The 20,812-nt window shown below is 49.0% G+C and overlaps 1 protein-coding gene and 1 long non-coding RNA gene across 3 annotated transcripts in view; both read right to left on the minus strand.

The window, feature by feature from the left end:
* The window catches only part of LOC108447134, a 14,004-nt gene extending 336 nt beyond the window's left edge, over positions 1-13,668 (minus strand). The window contains exon 1 of the long non-coding RNA XR_001862533.1: positions 16-13,668. This is a non-coding gene — a long non-coding RNA (uncharacterized LOC108447134). The remainder of the gene's footprint in view (positions 1-15) is intronic.
* The window catches only part of MAN1C1 (mannosidase alpha class 1C member 1), a 55,126-nt gene that overhangs the window by 22,200 nt on the left and 12,114 nt on the right, over positions 1-20,812 (minus strand). For both annotated transcript variants that reach the window (XM_008635045.2, XM_017736205.1), the window contains exon 2: positions 14,468-14,564. In XM_008635045.2, the coding sequence (XP_008633267.2) occupies positions 14,468-14,564 (97 nt within the window). The remainder of the gene's footprint in view (positions 1-14,467; positions 14,565-20,812) is intronic.

Below are 20,812 nucleotides of genomic sequence, written 5' to 3' on the forward strand. Positions count from 1 at the left end.
CACGTCCAGACTCACCTGCCCCTGCCTCTCCCAACACCTAAACAAGTGGCCTATAACCCCAGCACTTGTCCAGCACCCAGAGCTTAGCAAATGTCTCATTTTCCAAAGATGAGCAGCTGTGATGGGAGGGATGGAGAGTGCTGCCTTCCCTCGCTCCCCTCTTCCCAAAATAGCCCCCACGGAGTATCACAGGCCAGAGAGAGACTTGAAGAGCTCCCAGCTGCAAGTCTGTCCCTTGAGAGCCTTAAAAAAAGCCACAAAAGTGATGCTTCAGCACCCAAGGATGCTTCAGCACGAGAGGGGTCTGAAATAGCCCTTTTCCTCAGGAAGGAGAGATCCTTCCAAAGGCTCTGCCTGAATCCATCACACTCTCCGTGCCTGGGGAGCCACGGAGCACGAGGACCCTGCAAAGACCCCCACACCACAGGCAGGACTCTCCCTGTCCCACCTCCCACCAGGTTTGCTTTGAGGTCCAAGGAACAAGGAGGAGTTCAGGGTGTGCCTTTGGAAAGCTGGACACGGCGCAAGGATTCCCACGCAGCAGGAGATGGGAGCATCCTCACCGGTATCCTCACCAGCTTCCCAACACTCCCTGGTGCCAGGGTTTAGCTCAAATAAAATTATCCTTTCACAGGCTGCTTTGGGTTGGAAGGAGCCTTAAAGATCCTACGATTCCAACCTTCCCCTAGAAAATTCCTCGTGCTGTATCACCTCTGCTCAGAGCCACGGTCCCCTGTGGCTGCCATCACTTGTCTGCCCCAGGGATGGATGGAAGGCCACGCTGACCTCACCCACACCCACCGGCCCTGCAGCGAGCAGGGAGGTTGGGGAACCTCGTCTCTAACGCCCTCAGCCCCAGGGGGCCTGGTCCTGCCATTTGGCAAAGAACCCTTTATGAAGTTATGCAGCGAACAGAAACCAAATCCTTCATTTCCAACAAAGCCATTTCAAAATCCATACAGTAACGCATTGTGCCAACGCCTCAGATGAACAGCACAAGCCATTAGGAAGATATCAGACTTAATCTTGCATACAGCAGGACTGTTTAAATGCTGCAGAACAGGGAGTTTCAAATAGCTCTTTGCTAACTTTAATAACAGAGTTTACAACTGAAAGGCAAGAGCAGAAGGGGGAGGAATTTAGATCAGCGCAATGTAAACCCAGATCAAAAATGAAAGGTCTTGACTCCCACTGTTCTTATGTCAAACCGCATTTGTCAAAACAGAAATTAGTGCTGAAATCTTGTTTGGAATAAAAATTAGGATGCAGTTTCTATGAAACATGATGAACTTGTTAACTGCCGAGGCGCAAGGGGCTCTGGTTGTCACTGGTTGTTTACCTTCACCTCTCGGGGTGCAGGAGGGAACACACGAGATCCCTTCCCCTGGTTCTGCTGGTCTGAAGACTTCAATTAAAACCAGTGCCCTGTTACAGCAGGAGTCTGAAAAATGACCATCTCCAAGTGCTGCTTTTCCCGTTCTTTTTGGTCCTTTTTCTCCCTGACAGGGCTTGGAGAGCAGCCTGGACTCCTGACATTTATCCTGAGATCTGTGTGAGAAGCCTGGGAGCTGCCTGGGACCACGTCACCACACAGCTCCTCCTGGCTGGTGGCAAACTGTCCAATTCTGGGAGAAATCCACACAGAGACGTTTTACACAGCTCAGGATTATCTTGGCAACAAAGTAAACTGTGAAAATCACTGCAGCTCCTGGAAAAATCTGCCCCGCAGCCAAGATTTGCCAGTCCCTGTGTGGAGAGCTCCGGGTCAGACACGACGACAGGCTGGGAGCCTGCAGCTCCTGAGGTGGGATCTGGGTTTAGGCCAGAGCTCCCTGCCTGCTCTGGGCTTTAGTTTCTCCTGCCAGCCAAAAAAAGCAGGAGGAATTTTCCTCAAAGCACGAGAAGAAAGAGGGTTTAAAGAAAGAGAATGTGCTGGTTAGAGAAATAAAAATTAATTTACCCACCACATCCGACCTGATGTCTCTGTTCTTCCCAAGCACTCTGCACCAGCCATCCATCTCCCCTCTGGAATGGTGCAGAAACACTCCCCACTGGTGCTTTTTTAACATTTCCTTTCAGCACTGACACACCAAGGATGGGCACAGAAGATAAACTCCAGCTCCAGGAGATGCTCTCCAGTGGAAAGTGACTCTGCTCCCATTGCAAGGATCAACCCCAGCTGTCAGGGATCCCCAGGACAGGGCTGGCACTACTGGTCCAGCTGACACAAATTAAACACAAAATCCAAATGGAACTGGGAAATGGGTTTTCTCTTCTGGAAGAAAGAACATTTCTCAGTTAAGTCCACAATCGTCCCATTACAGCCCAGTCCTTCAGCCGCCTGTGAGTGGTACCTACTGCAGATGAAGCCAGAAACACCAGACCTGAGCTACAGCCCTGCCACAGCCTTATTTATTGAGTTTTTTGTCTGTGAACCTGATAGCTGTAACACAGAGTAACTACATTCCCTTTTATTTAAGGCAAACTAAACAAATTACGTCTGAGCAACAAGGTAGCAGAAGTGAGAGATGGAGGGGACAAAGCAATAGTCCAAGAATTAGAAGAGATCTATTTCTTTTTGTATCAGCACATTCTCTTGCAGAGTTAGGAAAAAAAAGTCCATTAGCTTTTGAGTAACCTCATTTTTCTTTGCTTTCCAAATAAACCACTGCACCTACACTTCAGGGACCTCATCAAAAACACTTCATGGCCAAGGTTATTTTCCAATCTTCCTCACATTAATCTTCCTCACATTAATCTTCCTCACTCTCCTCTCCAGGTACTGGTCAAAGGGTCACCCCCTGAGCACTCTCCATGCCAAAAGTGCTCCCCTGATGGGCAGCAAAGGCCACCTGGCAGAGCCCTGCCGGGTCATGGGCAGCTCTGTCCCTCGCCCTGTCCCTGCTGCTGCCCCCTCAGCTGGGAGCAGCCATCCCAGGGGTATCAGGGTGGCACCCTGCGCCGACCCACCCCCCACATCCCAACAAAGCAGCCCCCATCTTCCCAAAACACAATTCCCCCTCTGATTTCAGTTGATGTTGCTCTGGCCTCTTCCTCTTCACCATCCCTGGCAGATTCAGCAGTCACAGGATGCTGGCCCTGCTTTGCAGGCTACCAACAACAGGCTAGCAACCTCTTCAGCTATCAGTTCCCTGGCCCTGGAGGTGTGGATTCTGGATCCATGGGAATTCCATGCATTTATGAGACACGGGACATCACTCAGACCACGCCGAGGTTCCGCCGCTCTCTGAGCTTCACACCCAAAACCAACTCGAACCCTCTGTGCTGCAGGGTGGTTAAAGCCACACTTCCCCCAGCTGAGGAAAGGTCCAAGTGCTGATCATTCCCTGAAAAGATGCTTAGGAACAGCAGAGCAATAATCCTGGAGCACGTGGCTGGGAAGAAGCAGAGCCCAGGGCGCAGCAGAGCGAGCAAAGCGACTGAGAGGCAGCACGGCCTCGAGAGCTCCATCTGCCAGCCCAAGCTGAGCCTCCCACCCACAGCCAAGCAACTTTGAAGGCTGGCATGAGGGAAATCACCCAAACATCTGGCTCACACGACAGCTCAGTCTGGTTTTTGCTGTCAACAGGAGAGATCTTCCAAGTTCCTGGGAAGTGCTAATGAATCCCAGTTCCACCTGCACCACAGCATATGGGCTGCACAGGTAAAGCTGGCACCACAGACAGGCAGCTTCAAGTGCTGCCTTTTAGGCTGCTATGATCAAATTTAATAGAGAGTGTGTTCCAGCTGGGGAAGAAATGGCTTTTTTGGATTACAAACCACTCATGTTTTTCAAATATCAATCTCCCCTGAAGAATTAAGGTTATCGTTCAAGCTGAAGCAGCAGTGGCAGCTCTGCCCTGAACCAGTGATGGGTGAGAGACACAAAACGAGAGCTTGGGCTCATTTAGGGACGTGGCAAAGTAGGCAGAGCCTGGAGGAGAGCAGGTTAGCAATATTCTTATTATGCACGGGGAAAAAAAGAAAAGAAAGGTGTTCAGCACAGAAACGAATTGCTTGTCACAGCACCAGCCCTTCAGATGAGTTATTTCCTTCAGAGGAATGGGAGAAGAGACATTTGATAAGCACCTATTGCCAACTGATTCTTAAGTATTTAATACTTGGCAGCAGCTCCCCAGTTTAATCCTCTTTTCCCCAGTTTCTCCAACCATCTTTCAACATTTAGTGATCCTCCAACAACCAGCTCTGGTTCATCCCTGCACGACTCCAACACCTCCTGGAGCTCAAATCAAACTGTTCCCGTTTCAAAGTGTCACGGAGGAGGGGGAGGTTTGACTGAGCCTGGGAACACAATCCCTGATACAGCAGAGATACTGCAAATCCACTCTCCACGTGCCTCCCATCTGTCTCCGTGACACACAGACTCCATTGCAGGCAGCTCTGTGGGCCATGGAGAGCTCGGCAGGAAATTGGAAGTGATCAGCATTCAAATGCTCCTCTGGGAAGGAGCTTTCCTCCTGGTTTTGGGGCTCAGATGTTGGCGAGGCAGAGGTAATTACTTCTGACAAAGATGGGTCATTTGACAAGCCAGGAGCACTTCTGGGAGGAGCAGTTCAAGGAGGTTAAGCGGAAGACAACATCTGGGGCAAAACACTGCTGGTGCCTCCCTGTTCTGGATGCTTGAAATTAATTCTGGAGTGGTTAAAGGTAATCTGATTATATTCAATTTATTGCTCCTCCACAGACCTCCTTGAGGACCTGCAGCATTTAATGTGAGGGGTCCCAACAGGCCCATTAAAACAAACACACACATCCTACCTGCAACTATTATCCTGCTCTGCCAGAGCCACAGGTAGCAGTTAACGAGCAGAGACTGCTAATTCACCTCAATTCAAAGGAGAGATGCTTCATTATAACAATCAGAAGGTGCCCTTCTATCTCCCAAACACACTTCCCAAAAAGTGGCAGATGTGTTATGACAGCACAGCCTGGAACTCCTGGCAGTGACTTTCCCTCAGATCCGCTCCGCTCTGGATGGGCTTTGCAGAACAGGCACCACATTGGGGTTGAGTTACAAAACCACTCATCCCTGATGTGGTTTTATCCACAGCCCAGCCAACATCGCCTCCCAGAAAGGATCTGGTCCTTAACACCAGCCCAGGTGTGAGAGAATTCAGAGATAAAGAAATGAAACCCTTTGCCTCCAAATGAATTAACAGGATTAACCTTGCTGTTCAGTATGGAACAGAGCTGCCGGCCTGGCCACCTGCTGAGCACTCATGAGCTGAGCTTGGAACCCTCGTAATCATCGATGGAAGAATCTGAACACATTTTCTCTGTGAATGCAGTGGGTCAGGAGAATGCAAATGGTCCATTGCCATGAGCACAAACACATTAAGCCACGGTAACTCCATCACTTGGGACCATCTGTCCGTGTTCTTCCCTTTCTCTCCCATATTGTTAAAGTCACACCAACAAGACCCCAGCTGAAAGCCTCCAAATGCTCTCCAGCACGCTGCTTGACAGGATTAGATATCAAAATAATCTCAGCAAATTGGGAAAATAGTCAGGAACAAGCGGGATGCAATTCAGTAAGGCCACGCGGCGCGTTCCGCCCCGGGGGAAGCACAACGAACCATGAAGCAGAAGGAATAAATGGTGAGGCAGCACTCTGTGAAAGCCATACCCAGGCTGCAGCCCTCGGAAATGCAGCTCAAACCAACGATTTCCAGCTCAAATCAACAATTTCCAGCTCAAACCAACGATTTCCAGCTCAAATCAACAACGCTGGAACGCTGGAAAAAGGAGCAAAGCCCACCCCAGGATGAGCAATAATATCCCACACACAAGAAAGGGCCCTGCTCTCCAGGCCAGGGCACAGAGTCTCCTTCCAGCAGCATCTGGAGATTCCAGAGGGAAGCAGGAGGAATGTGCAGTTAAAGCTGGGAAGGTCTGGGGCTGCTCAGCCTTGGGGAAACTTGACAACGTTTTGCAAAGACACGGGGAGATGCTGCAAAGAACGGGAGGGTACAAGCACTCTGCACATGGCCAGGGAAAGGCCAAGGAGTCACAGCTTAACTCTGCAGGAGAGCAGAGTTAGGCACCAGGACAAGCTTTAAAGCTGGAAAGCACTGGAGCAGGATCACCTGCCAGGACCTTCCAGCCTCGGGAAGGGAAGGACTCAATGACCCCTCGCTGCTACTTTTGTGTTTTGTTGCTCCCTGAGACGAGTGGGAATTGCAGGTCTCCAAAAAGCCTCCTGAGGATGCCCCCTGGAGATGCAGCAGAGTGGTCCCGAGGGAAGGAAGTGCTCTGTAATTTGCTTTCTGATGGCTCCATTCCCTGCAAGCCTTCCCCAGAGCTACCTTAGTGACAGAGAACATCACAGCTACAATTTGGGATGTACACACAAGTCAGGAAATTAAAAATGCTGGTTCCCACAGCAACCAGGATGGAGCCTGCCAAGAGAGAAGGAATGTTCTAGCCGAGGCAAGAGGTGTTAATTTTAATGCCTGAAGGCGACTTCCACTTCCAGCTGCCTGAAGGAGAAGTCCATGAAAGGGCAAACCTTGATCCTCAGTTTCTTTGTTCCCAAATTCCCTCTCTTCCTGGCAGAACACAGCACAGACTGGAGCTTGGAAATGGAGATGAAACGGAGCAATCAAGGCTGCTGTAAGCCCAGCCCCGGCATGCTGTGATCCCCCACTTCAAAATTCACACAGTTTGTGTTTTCCCACCCCCCAGCTCTGTGAGGAAACGATCCCAGTGCAATCCTGTGTTCAGATAAAAGCACTGTGGAGAGAAACAGGAATCACTCAGGTCTTCTTAATCCTGTGTTTGTACCTGAGAGGTAAATTCTGGGTATATTGAAATTAGGAGGAAACCACCTCTGCCTTTAGAACTTTCTCTTGAAACGCTTTCATTTTCCTGCACTGAGCTTTTTCTCATTTCCCCCCCTCCCCCCTTTTGGGAGCTGCATATAAAGGGTGTCAGGGTGCAGAAGTGCTGCTGAGAATAAAACATCAGAAGAAGGATGAACAGTTTTAGTCAGTCCAAAAAAAATCCTCCCCGTGTTTCACACTGATGCCTCAAGCAAAGGCTAAGGGATTCCCTTGAACTTCCAAAATATCCTCTCTAGAGACAGGAACAATCCTGGGAGGCTAAAAGGAAGTATTTTCTGAAAGCATAAAGGTCTTCGAGTGACAAATGCCTACCACAACATTCTGAGCACACAGAGCCAGCCCTGGCAGCAGTGACAAATCTGAAAGTTGATGTCCTGTGGGAGGAAGTTAAACCCACTGATTAAGTGAGATAAGGGACTTCTCTCCCCTGAAAAGGCAGCAGAGATGAAAACAAAATATCAGAAACAAGCACCTGGAGAAATTACAGAGGAAGAAATTCTGTAGCAGGACCCATTTGATATATGATCTCCTGGAGGTGAATAGAAAAATGTCAAAATCTAACACTAATCGAGATGAATATCCAATGAGATACATAATGAGGGTGGAAAGAAACCTCAGCAGCAGCACAAAATGATGTGATAAAGCAGGTAAGTTCTAAATGTGAGATCCAACACAGCAAAGCCAGTTTGGAACCTGCTTAATCTCTTCAGAAGTTTCAAGAGTGGAAACCAAGTGAATTAAAACCAAAGTAAGTGGGGTTTTTTTTTGCTGTACAGTTTCCATCTCCTCTGAATAAAGAAGAACAAGCTAAAATACAGAGGGATAAAGGCAAGAAACCCAGGAGTCTCAAGATATTTCCAACATTAAAAGGCAGAGCTAAAAGTGTATTTTTAAAATATTCTTAACCTGCTCTGTTTTTTTCTGTAGTTCCTGGTAGTGAAGGGGGGGGTCGTGTCTGCAAACTCCTCCTGGAATAAAGCAGGAGCCAGAGGGGGATCGGGCAGACCTCGTCACGGAATGGGTTATTGAGCACTGGAACTGCCTGCTCGGGGAAGTGGCAGAGTCACAGCCCGGGAAGGGCTCAGCAAAGTGTGGATGTGGCACTTGGGGACGTGGCCTAGTGCCGAACACAGGGGGTGGTGCTGGGTCAGAGCCTGGACTTGGGCGTCTTCTCCAACCTTAATTCGGTGATTCTGGCAAAAGATCTCACAAAGCAGCGGCCTGCAAACAGGGGCCAGGAGACACCCGGCCCTGAGCGTTCCCAAAAGACACCTTCAGCCCAAGCAGGGCAGTCAGGAGCTCCAGGTGTGGCATTTCCCTCCCTACGGAATCCCAGACTGGTCTGGGTGGGAAGGGACCTTAAAGCCCATCCTGTGCCACCCCCTGCCATGGGCAGGGACAGGTCTCACCCTGCCAGGCTGCTCCAAGCCCCGTCCAGCAGCACATTCCATACAATTCCCAAGCCGTGCCCAGGTCCCTGGAGCGGGTGCCGGATGTTTGTTCAAACCAGCTGGAAGTGCCAAGCCTCCAACTCAGCTTTTGCTGTGGAGTTGCCACCAAAGCCTCCTAATCCAGAGCTGGATCTGAGAGCAGTCCAACTCCACCCACTCTCAGCTGGCTGCCTTTTAATCACACGCTCAATATCTCTGAAGATTAGACAATTATTTCCGCATAATTAGTGTCCAGAATGAGGCACAGGCAACATCCATAATGGGGTGCTTAAAGAAAATATTAAAAGGAAAGAAGGAAAAATCTTGAAGATGAGCTGACTGTATTTTAAATTACACCCAGAGCCTGAAAAAAGGATAACAAAATAGCTCCAGCCTGATTGTTCCCTGTGTGCTCGGCCACGGGGCCGCTCACGTGTGGCTTCCTCCACATCTCTGCCTGCTCCTCTCCCCAGCAGCCCAAAGAGGCCCCACAGAACCCTCTCCACTCAAAGCTCAACACATTTTTCTCCCTTTTCCTGTTTCCATTTGCTACTCTAATGGCTGTTTTTCTATTTCTTGTTTTGTTTCCTTCTCCCCCGTTTTGCTGTGCGAAGCACTTCTGACAAATCCCAAGACACCCTCTCCTACTTTTAGGCCTCATTAAGCTCCAAACTCTGTTTGGGGTCAGTGGAAAGTTCAGGAAGCTCATGAGGAAGCCGGGATGATTAATGGGGTTGCATGGAGATAACGTGGAGCTCTCCCAGTTTGCTGCTCAGGACTGGCCCAGGCCAAACTGTGCTGACCAGAGTCCCCAGATCCCCCAGTCTGGGCTCTCACATCTCAGCTTCTCCATCCAATTCTCCTTTCTGCCTTTATTTTTTTGCTGAGACGTAAATCTAACACGAATCCACTCGGTTCAAAGGACACTTTTTCACCAGTCACTGCCCTGCTCAGCCCCAGAACCAAGGTTTGATGCAAAGGTGTTTGAGGAGGGCTGGAGGCCACTCTGAGACATTGGGGTTTTTTCTGGTTTAACTTTTAAAATTAATATTTCAAGCTGAGAAGTCAGCTGAGCCCCTGTAGACCCCTGTGTAGGGTTTAGGGTTCAGTGGAGCTCTGATGTTTGAGCCACCACTGCCAGCAGGACCCAAGGTGAGAGCGGAGTGGGGACAAATCTCCTGAAGGATTAATTAGCTCGGGATTGATCTCAAAACAGGGGAAAAAAACCCCACAAAAGGGATTAATGCCAGCTCCAACACGCAGCCAGACTCCAGTGAGTTTGGGATTTGGAGGATATCCTGATTCCCTGCTTCCTGCTGCCAGGAAATAAAGTTTGTTGCTGCAGATTTCACTGACAGCAAAAGCCAAAGTCAACTCAAAATGCCCTCCTGAAAATTATTCATCTGGGGAACATTACACATGAAAAAAAAAAAAAAAGATGATGCCAGGGAGCAACAGAGTTCCAGCAACATCATCATTACAAGGTATTTTTCTCTTTAAAGAGCCCATGGAGCCAAGCATCCAATGTCATGTGCAATAGGCAGCAGGCATAATTCAGCATAGAAATTAAGAGAGCCATTATTATTATTATTATTATTATTATTATTGTTATTATTTTAATCACATAAAAGGACTCTCCAGGGTTTTGCAATTTTGTGATCATGGGGAAAGAGACCCAGAGACAGAAGAGCAAAGGTGCAGCAAGTGATTGCACAATGGAGGCTCCCGTTTCTCTTCTGGTGGTGGGGATATTGCTGAATTAATACTTTCATTCAATTACCTCTCCTCTGTTGTATATTCATAGACCAGCTCCTGTCGCCTCTAATTGAGGTGGGTGTGTTTCCTGCCAGGCTAAACCCTGGATGGAGGAAGCAGCTCTTTGGAAAATGCTTGGCTCAGCTGGCCAGACGGGGTGGTTGGAGGGACTAACCCCAGGACGTGGAGATTTTGGGGTTTTGGGGTCCAGCACCTGAGGTGGGAGCCCCAGAGCAGCTGCTGTTAAAAGCTGCTGTCACAGCAGCTTGGTGGTGTTAAATCTAGTGGAGATTCCTGGAATTTCCAGTGGGACTCCTGGAATCTCCATCCAGATCTGAGCACGGCAGGTCACCGTGCCACAGGGCAGGGGCAAAGTCTCGTGGGATTTGTGAGGCAGCAGAAACCTGAAGGTTCTGGACCTCAATCAGTTTGGTCCTTTGCAGAGGCCTCTCTGGGTATACTCCTGTGGTCACTGCTTTTCTTCCCCAGCCATTTCATCCCCTTTTTTCATCCTGGAGAGCCAAACCAGCCCCATTTCCAGGCAGCTGAGGCCAGTGACCTCCTGTCCTCAAAACAAACAGCTCAGGCCAAAGTCTGAGCCCGGCACACAAACACAGCCCAGGCAGCTATGGATTTTTCCAGGAATTTCTCCACCCTGTCCCCTGTCACTGGGCAATCAGACGTGGAGCAACACGAGGGCCCTGCTGCAGGATGAGGAGTAAACACCTCGTGTCCTTTCAACCCAGCTGCTGGCAGAGCTCTGCCACCTGGTCCCGGTGACCTGGCAGTGTCCTGGCTGTGACAGCTGTCACATGGATTCACATCAGCTGAAGCTCCACAGCCTCACCACGTTGCAGAAATTCAGCATATGCTGAGAGGAGCAATGGCTGCGATGAGGCAATTCATGATTTCAGGCATGATTTCGAGTGGGGAAAGAGGGAAAAAGGGGAGAAACCTGGTTAGGGATTTGCTATTTTTAAACTGAAATTAATATACCAACATGCATTTAGGTGGTGAAGAGCACCTAGAAGCACAGCAAGGTTCCATATTTACTTGCTGTCACTGATTTCAGAGCAAATTGGCTCAGGTTATGAGTCAAAGAAGGATTCTTCTGCTGCTAGCACTGCACACTTCAAGAGATATCTGAAAATCAGCCTTCTCACCTTATCATTGTTAAAAGACTGTGCAATCAAAATGTAACTGACAATTCAGCTGATGCACGAGCAGAATGAGATGCCAGCTCACTCTCCCGTAGCTACAGAAGCTCTGTAAAGCTAACAGGATTTAAAAACATTTTGTCAGAAAAATAAGTGGCTCTGACAGAGCTGGGGAGTGGGCAGAATAATAATCCAGTGCTCTGGAGCTCATGGTGACAGGTGCATCTCAGGGGCTGTGACACACAGAGCTGCTGCCCTCCCCAGCAACCACCTGCAACCATCAGTGAATTTCATGCTTACAGCACCAAAGGCAGGAGTGCTGAGGGGGTTGAGAAGGGTTAAAGTAACTGCATCAGCACTGGCAGCAGAATTTGTACCTGCAGATCTCCAGTCTCACCCTCAGCCACAAGCTCAGCTGTGCCATTTCCCCTGAATGTTCCTAAACCAGCGCGTTTGGGGCCTGATTTGAACGGTGCCTGGCATTCTGCAGCTTTTCCTTGAGTTGCGCAGAGAGCTCTTGCAGGCAATCCTGAACCCCCCCCTGCTCTGCAGCCTTTTAGGAGCATTTGGAGCCCCTGGAACCTCGTGATGTGGGGTTTGTTCCAGCAGAGATCATCCCTCCCCCCTCGTGGAGCGCTCTTGCCCACTCCCATGGCATCATTTCCAGGGAAATCATCGCACATCTGAAAGTCTAACCCATGTTTACCCCACTGGAGGGCACGGGCAGGGCTGGTTAGCGTGGCACATCTTATCACAAGCATCACTGATGAATAATTAATGCTGATGAAAGGAGCACAGCTTGTGGGTTTAAGGAAAGGGCTCTTGAGCTGCACTGATTGTAAATGACAGCAATCACAGGAGTTCTGTGCAAATAAACTCTGTCCAGAAACGTGGGAGAGCCTGGATGAAAGTGGTGCCTTAGAAACAGGAGCTGGAGAACCTGGAGCACCAGCAGGAATGCGAGACCAAGTCACCAGATCAAAGTCCAGGAGAGTGGGAATGCTGCCTGTGGAGTAGCTGGAAAATACTTGGGAAGTGGCAAAGTTGGATCTCTGGAGAGATTAACTGGGTTGGGGATCCAAGAGTTTTCTACCTGGGCAGGAAAAGGAGGAGGAATGCTCTCTCCTGGCTGTCAGGAGAAGCAGGACACTCTAGCAGCAGAATTCAGAGTTCATTTGTATTTCTCCTTGCATTAGAGGAAATATTTGATCCAGAACAGGTCCCCCCAGGCTGAGGCTGCCAAACTGAAGGCTCCAAGTGAGCAGCAGCAGCAGCACATCCACAACAGCAAAATGTATCGCCCTTCAGGAAGCTGACTGCTTCCCATGCACACAAACACGCTCGAAAACAGCCCCAAAGAGGTTCCTCCCCTCCCACGTGGAAGCAGCTGCAGAGAAATCTCAGCTTAATATTGACATTTCCAGCCTGGAGAGCACCCGGTTTGCCTCCTTTCCATCTGGAGTTTGGAATAAAAAGACACTTGATGTGACAGGAGGGGGAATGGGCAGCACAGCAGGGCCACAGCGCCCTGCCCTCGTTTCTCTAAGTCTCTGAGGGCAAGAGGGGCAGAGGGCTGCACCAAGGGATTGCCTGATGCTGCCCTGCTTTAGCAGGCACAGTTAGAAGCAGGAAAAGCCCATTAAAAGGCTGAAATGTACCATGTAGCTGCTTTTCTGCAATTGTCTGCAAATCCTCGTGCTCCAAAGCATTCTCCTTGAGAGTGCTCACAGGCACACTACAAACAAGCCTAAGTACTGTCAATTGTTTTAGCACGATAAATGCATTTTAAAGCTTTCAATATTTTTGTCTGTTTACTGGCACACTCCTTGAGGAATTTTGACAAGCTTGCCAGAGTGGAAGAGCTGCAAAATGCTTCAACTTGGTGCTGAACTCCATGCAAATGCTCAAGTAAAGAACCTGGCTGCTGCTGGGGGGGGTTGGAGGAAGAGCAAAGCAAAGGGCAAACCCACCCAAATCAGGGCTCCTGGCGGAGTGGGGCTGGGCAGGCCATAATTAGGTCACCCCAAACCTTCTCCAGGCTGACAGTGTCAGAGACACCTGATGCCACTTCCACCTTCACACTTCCCTGTCCCACATCTCAGCCCCCAAAGCTGAGCAGGATAAGGGTTGGGGTCCACACAAAGCAGATCTCCACAGCCTGAAAGGTCCCCCCCAGGTCCTGGAGCTGATGTGGAGAAGGACCTGGACACCTACAGGGTGTAAAACAGGATGGGAGGGTTCTCCAGACCCTCGGTCCCATCCTCTGCACCGAGGAAATCAGCTCATGGGTAACCTGTCCACTGAGGAACTCTGCTGTGCCCTGATCTGGGTGAGGAGCTCCAGGAGATAATCTCTGCACAACAGATCCCTTGGAAAGGAACCCAGAGCCCTCTGCACAGAGGGAAGAGGGAAGAGGGAAGAGGGAAGAGGGAAGAGGGAAGAGGGAAGAGGGAAGAGGGAAGAGGGAAGAGGGAAGAGGGAAGAGGGAAGAGGGAAGAGGGAAGAGGGAAGAGGGAAGAGGGAAGAGGGAAGAGGGAAGAGGGAAGAGGGAAGAGGGAAGAGGGAAGAGGGAAGAGGGAAGGGAAGGGCTGCTGAAGCAGATTGTGCTGGGCTCTCCATGGCACAGGCAGGGGCTCAGGGAGCAGAGCAGGGAAATGCTCTGAGTGCAGAGGAGTAAAAAGACAATTTATGTTGTCAAAAAGTCAACAAATACCCCAAAAATACCACAAGTATCCGACCAGAATGAGCAGGGGAATAGCACTGAAAGTGGCTCACATAAAAAAAGGTAATCTGCTAAAGAGTAGAATGATACAAGCCAGTTAGCACGTAGCATAAGGAGCTTTTAATATTGATTCACTCAATATTTCATGGAATTCACATCTTGCTCAACAGTGGAGAAACGAGAGAGAAAATGCTCAATTTGGTCGGGTCCTGAAGCCTACAAGCTCAGACAAATAGCAGCATTGTCAGTGCTGGGCTGGCTTCATGTTTTAATAAAGACACTTTCATTCTAGCTCTGCTCTCTGCACTCTGTGCTGGCTCTGCACGGAGAGGTGACCCAGGCTGGCACCGGGACGAGATTCCCAGCCCTGCTCACCTCCAGGACACGGATTCAGAGCCTTGCTTCACACCAACAGCAAGAGGGACGAGATCAAAGCTGTGACAGACACCTCACAGCACTGCAGAGAGAGGAGCTGCCCTGGACATGGGACCTTCAAAAGCTCAAGCCAAGTGAGATTGCAGTAAACTGAGCCCAACTCACCGAACATGTTCCCGATGTGGCCGTTCTTCGTCAGCGGGCGCAGCTCGTTCTTCCCCAGGGCATACTGCTTGTAGTTGTCCCAGGCAAACTTCATCATCTGGGAGGGGAAAAGGGAATGGAAACAGTTAGCAGAACTGAGAATTTCCCAGCCTGAGCTCTGGGAATCGATGGCAGTTTCCCCACTCACTGCTACACTCATGGTCCATTAATTATAAAATCTTAATTCACGAGGAGTGGGGATGCATCCAGAGGTTGGATGAAGTCTCCAACTCATCATTTCTGGTGAAGAACCTGGCACATCTCACACCAAAACCCCGCTTTCCCCCTTGGCCCTGCAAACCAAATGGGAACTGTAGAAAGCTGTCTCCATCTCTGAACTTCCAACCTTTTTCAGGGAGCATCAGTGTTTCAGAATGGTTCTTCAAATGGGCTAAAATTGTAAGGCCAAAGCTGATCTGTCCCTAAGTACAGGGAGAAGCTGGCCTTAAGGACTGCACAGAGGCTTTCATTCTATTAATTAACAGAATACATTCACAAAGGGCAAATCCATGACATTTTGTTATCTTCTATCAAAACCCTATAGTCCTTTCTTCAGAGAGCTCTGCACACAGCCTGGGTGATTTCTGAGCAACCCCTTCCAACTCAAACAATTCCTTTTGGGATGTTTGAACCGTCCTGCCCGGGCCCAGCACACTGACCTTCCCCCGAGGGCTGCGAGGCATTGCTTGTGCAAGTTCCAACACACACACACATACCTCAGCACAGCTTTTTCTGTCCTCCTGTCCCTCTGGCTCCAGCTGGGAGGAAAAATTAAACCTACAAGTGTCCTTTCTTCATGTGGGAGAGACTGGGACTTGTCAGCTTCTAAGGAGTGCCTTAAATAAAGCTGCCTTTTGTAACCCCCCAGCCTGGCTCTGAGCAGTTCCACCCCAGCATCGCACTGACCTGACATCCTTTGATTCAATCCCTGGGAAAAAAGATAACAAAGGGGAAGAAGGGGCTTCAGAGAATCAACCACGTTCTCCACCGAGCTCAACAAAGATAAGAGAAGTCTGAAACGCTTCCCTCAGACCAGACTTTTGATGGAAAATGACAGTTTAAACCAAATCCTTCCTCCACAGAGTGCTCCCGTCTCATGTCTGCGGCAGCATTTGCTGCTCTATTTCAGGATTAGAATCTGCAGGTTACTTTGGTCTGAAATTCCTCCTGTCATCTCAGTTCTTACTCTTCCCTCCAGCTGTGTGTTTCACAAGCCCAGCATCACAAGCCCCTGGCAGTATCCTCCTTAATTAACAAGAAGCCACATCCCCAGATTCCCCCCTCCTTTTTAAACGTCAAGCTTCCAAAGCAAAGTTTCCTGGAGCTGTTCATATGGAGGAGGATAAACATTTGCTGAACCGATTGATAACATTCAGACTCCGACACCACCAGGAGATGGAATGCTGGACAAACAAATAAAGTCAATTTGGGGTTTAAAAACTCAGTGTGGGATGAATTAGTCAGTGGAGAGCTTTGCTCTGAGGGAACTAAATAATGACCTGGGGTGGGGGAAGAAACCCTCCACAAAATGCACTCAAACGTGTCCCAGTCATATGACTCGGGGTGTTCACTTTATTTTTGCCAAATCTCTGGGGTTTTTTCCCCAGTGGCAACAGATTCTAAATGGGAAGTTCTCATTCTCCAGGAACGTAACAGGGTGAATCTTTGAGGAGCTCTGGCCTCTCTCTGGACAATGCAGAGCAAAGGCTTTTATGTGTCAAGAGCTTGATCCTGAAGCTCCCAGCAGGAAGGACGGTGTTTTCCACACAGACAGCGTTCCCACAGCGAGCAGCAGGGCTCCTGCACCAAAAGGAAACAGCCAGGCACCTCCTGGGCTCATTTCTCTTCTCAATCAGAGCTGAGGAAGGAGGACCCACCCTTCTGGCACACAGGGAGCCTGGACATGCAGAGGATGTGGAAATGATTCTGCTTTGTTCCCTGAACTCCTAACGCTGTAATTCTGAATCAGCCTCATTTTAAGCTGAGTATGACATTTAAAGTTATTTCCTTCCCTCAACTTCTTTAACCCCTCAGTTCCAGAAGGTCCAGAGTGAACCCAGCCATCTCTGCCACGCTGGCACAGACCCCTGGGATCCAGAGTCTGCAGACACCTCCATCCCAGGGAGGTGATGGAAAACTACCCAGGGGATTCCTGTCAGTCAGCCTCCAGCAGCCACATCTCCTGCAGGGGAAATCTCCTCTTTTCCCTTCTCCTCACGCAAGGAGGGAGGGCCTGAGGCCTGCCAGGCTCCACAGTGCTCTGCTTCACCCAGGGCTCCGAGTGCTGATGGAGCAAACACGTGCATTCCTCATCTGCCTATTCAGCCGTTCCAGCTGTCTCTGTCACGCTGCTGCGAGAGGTTCCCTCCCCAAAAGATTTCTGTCTCAAGCTCTGCTCAGTCCTGAGCTGATCATCAGGGAGACAGGGCATGGATGGGACTGGAAGTGCTGCCTCATCGAGCTGCCAGGTTCCCTTTAGGTGAAGCACGCTGTGCTGGCTGCCTTTAAAGCCTCTAGACTTGGGAGGCAGGATGCAGAATGTGGCAGCTTTTCATCTCCCAGCATCCCAGAGCCTTCCTCTCTGCACTGATGGCTCCAAAAAGCAGCAACTGGAAAAGCTGAAGAGCCAAAAAAGCATCTGCACCACTCTGCCCGTTCTGGCTCTCTGCAGCTGCCTCTCCAGTCCAAATTTAGCACCTCAGCTTCCAAACCACTGAAGGGACTCAGCAAAGTCCTGAAAGTGGGGACTGCACATTCACAGCAGCTTCCTCTGAGCAGAGATCCCAAACTTCAGGCTGGAAGGGAAGGGATGGAGCTGGGAGGGGAATGTGTGTGGTGAGGTGTTCCAGGCACATTTCTGATGAGACACCAGGATTAGAAGTGAATATTTTATGCCATTCCAGTCCTGGCACATCACAATACATCAGTGTTAACGTTGTGCCACTTTGCATTTGAAAAATGGTACCAGAACCACAAAAATTATGGAAATAGATCCATAACTTTAGATTTTGTTCTCACCAGTGAGCCATCTGCCACCTAATAGGTAATTATCTATGTGGCCCTGGTATTCTAATCACTGTAGGTCTCAACTGATATATAGCAGGGACTTCCAAATTTATAACTTAATTTGTCAGACTGCTCTTTCTTTTCTTTTCTTTTCTTTCACCTGTAAGTCACTCGTTACTTTGGAGAGTTTCAGCTGCCCAGCCAGACAATTCTGTATTAAAATCATCTAGAAACAACAGAACTGAAATCTGAAACCTGCACTATCATTTTCACCATTTAGACCCTTATCTTTCCTCGTGCTTTGCTCCACCCAAACCCAAAAAGGACCTGCCTTTCAAGCCCACCTGTGTTTCTTAAAGGCAGCAGCAGAACAAAAAGCATTCAGAGGATGCTGTGATCCAGGTAATGATGAAACAGGTCTCGGATGAAAACTTGACCAAGGAAGCATTTTCACTTTGAAGAGATTAGCAAATCTTTAGCACATTTAATAACTAAACCACTCCAGATCTCTGGGTTTATGGACTTGCAAAAGGAGAGAAGAGAGGGGGGGGAGAAAAAGAAGAAAAAGCTCGCCCCCAGCATCACTTGCCCTCCTTTTGTTAACAGGGAGGATTTCCAAATGCAGAGCATTCCCAAACAGCTATTTGATTAGTTTTATCCATCTAGACTGGGATAATTAGTAAATGCTTAAAAGATGAAATCTAAATATACCAACCAATCAGCCCCTTTCAAGCACTTCCAAGGAACATTACACAAAGCCATTATCTTCACAAGATAACCACTTCTGTGGCTCTTTAGCCTCCTTCCTTCAACTCCCCTTCAAATATTTAACTAAAAAGTATCAAAGAAACTTCCAGTTTGGGTTAAAAAAAAAAAAAAAAGGGAAGAAAAAAGAAAGAAAAAAAGGAGGGGGGGGATGAGTGTAATTCTAATTATTTCTTTCCCCATTGTATTCCTAACTTGTTTTTTCCCCCACCTCTCTTCCTTTTCCTGCAGCTGGAAGCAGATTATTTGTCCTATCAGTTTCAAAAGTAGGACCTGTTCTGCTCTTTCCCACCTTTAACCTCCTTGCTGCCCCATGGCAGCCCTGTCCCAGTTTGGGTTTTTAAGCTGCAATAATGCCATTTATCTTCCCCTGCTGTATAAGATATAATTTGCCAGGTGACAAGAGGCAGAGAAAAAGAGGAACTGTCAGTCTTGCAGGAAGAAGAAGAAAAAGTCTGCCTGAACACACTGGGTAACTCATTTCTGTTTGGAATAATGGATGTATTTTTCCCTTATCAGACTTGCATAAACCTGTATAATTCAGGATCTGCAGAAAAGGTAATGAGACGGCATCATGTTTATTTTGTGTTGCTGCCTTTAGTATGATCACATAGAGATATAAATATCCATGCAAACAGCAGGGCAGAATGCTACAAAAATTCATCTGAAAGCCTTTAATAGAAAGCTGAGCAACTTCTCAGGTTACTTCTCTGGGCCACTGTCCGTGGTAATGCTTTTATGTAACAGCAAAATGATAACAAAAAGGCTGTGTGCTCACTCCAGTGGATGGAGATGTTCCATTTAGGCAGACACTGATATCCAGAGGCTGCCACTGGCTGGGTTTAAAAGCCTGGAAGTGCAGAGCAGGAGGAGCTGCAGCTCCAGGGACGTTACCAAGCAACTCCCGGAGACGGACACCAACATTGATAATCCATCCTAAAGTAATTACACTTTATAATTAAAGATTACAGTAAATCCAATAGATCCCAACAGGAACCTGAGCAATTTAAAGACACGCTGGCTAACCTGCCTGTTTTCCAGCAGCCATGTTAGCTCCTGCTTGGAATGAACCACTCAGGGAACTGCAGAGCTTTCCATTTAATCGGCCTTCACACGGCTGCCAACCACGAGAGCCTCACCTTGGCACCTGTTAATCCAACACCCCCTCTCTTCTCCCACTTTAAATCAAACTCATCCTTTTAACTGATGGCAAAGGGGTAAAACCTGAGCCTGTCACTCCCAAAGGGAAGCCAAGAGAGCACAGGCCCGACTCCAGCTCCTTCCTCTGTGCCTTCCACTCACGACTCTGACACATCCTCTGGGCAACTTCCACTGCCCTGGGCCTCGGCCCCTCCATCTACAACACAGCCTCAGCCCTCTCCTCTCAGACCCCTGGGCATGGTGGAAATGTCCAGAGTGTACTGCACACAGAAATATCCAGAGTGCACTGGATAAAGAAACAGCTGAAGTGCTTCGAGCCCGAGCTCGCTTGGTCAATCAGGGTGCCCAGAGAAGCTGTGGCTGCCCCTGGATCCCTGGAAGTGCCCAAGGCCAGGCTGGACAGGGCTTGGAGCATCCTGGGAGAGTGGAAGGTGTCCCTGGAGCACTGGGATCACACCCTTTCCAGGCTGATTGGCCTCCCAGACAGTACAGGGCTGATTCCTGTCATGAACCAACTCCCTCAAAAGCAGATTTCTGCAAATACACCCTTTGGAATGACACCCAAAGCTCAGGAAAGCCTCGCCTCTTTGCCACCTGCCACTGTTCTACTCAAGTTTTCCTTAAACACAAGATAACAGCTCATTTTCCACACCTAAAGCAGCAGCCTGGCCACAGAACTCCTCCCCGAGGCTCCAGCTCTTCCTGGTGGATTCTAACCCAAAATCTCCATCTCTGTCAGCTCCTGCCTGCAAACACATCAGCTGATAGTGGAGATGGCAGATAGAAGCTGGGAATTGCTTGCTGCAGGCAGCTTTATCTGGAAGTAAATGTAACAGAGCAGTTCCAGCAACAGGTGAGAGGGGTTTCAATTTTTTTCTGGCAGCTCCTTCTCAAACCTGCAAGGGTGGATTTTTCTGCCATCAGCTGCTATCACAGCTCACCCTCTCTTGCACAACAGCCAAAGACACTGCTCAGAAAACTGATCTCCATCACTGGAACAATGGGGGAATTCTTTAGGAAGTCAGAACAAATCACTTTCCAGCAAGTTACAATATAAAAAAACGTAAGTTTTAAGCTCTCCTTGCTGTTCCCAGCCAGCCAGTCCAGCTGGGCAATGGTGAGTTCGCCAGCCCAGACCTGCAGAGCCAAGCACCCCCTGCCCACCACAATCAGGGGAAAAGCAGGACTGGAAGCCTGGTTTGCACTGGGGGGACAGAAAAAAGCCCAGCACAGAGCAGCTCAAGGTTGTCAGTGTTAGCAGCAAGGACAGAAATAGAACTCAAGAGTCTCCCTGATTCAGACCCTGCTAGGAAAGCTGAATGGGAGAAAACAGCTCAAACCACAATTAAACTAACACCCAATTAAATTCCTAAT

This window comes from Corvus brachyrhynchos, unplaced genomic scaffold, assembly GCF_000691975.1.
Source record: "Corvus brachyrhynchos isolate BGI_N302 unplaced genomic scaffold, ASM69197v1 scaffold65, whole genome shotgun sequence".
Taxonomy (NCBI): Eukaryota; Metazoa; Chordata; class Aves; order Passeriformes; family Corvidae; genus Corvus; species Corvus brachyrhynchos.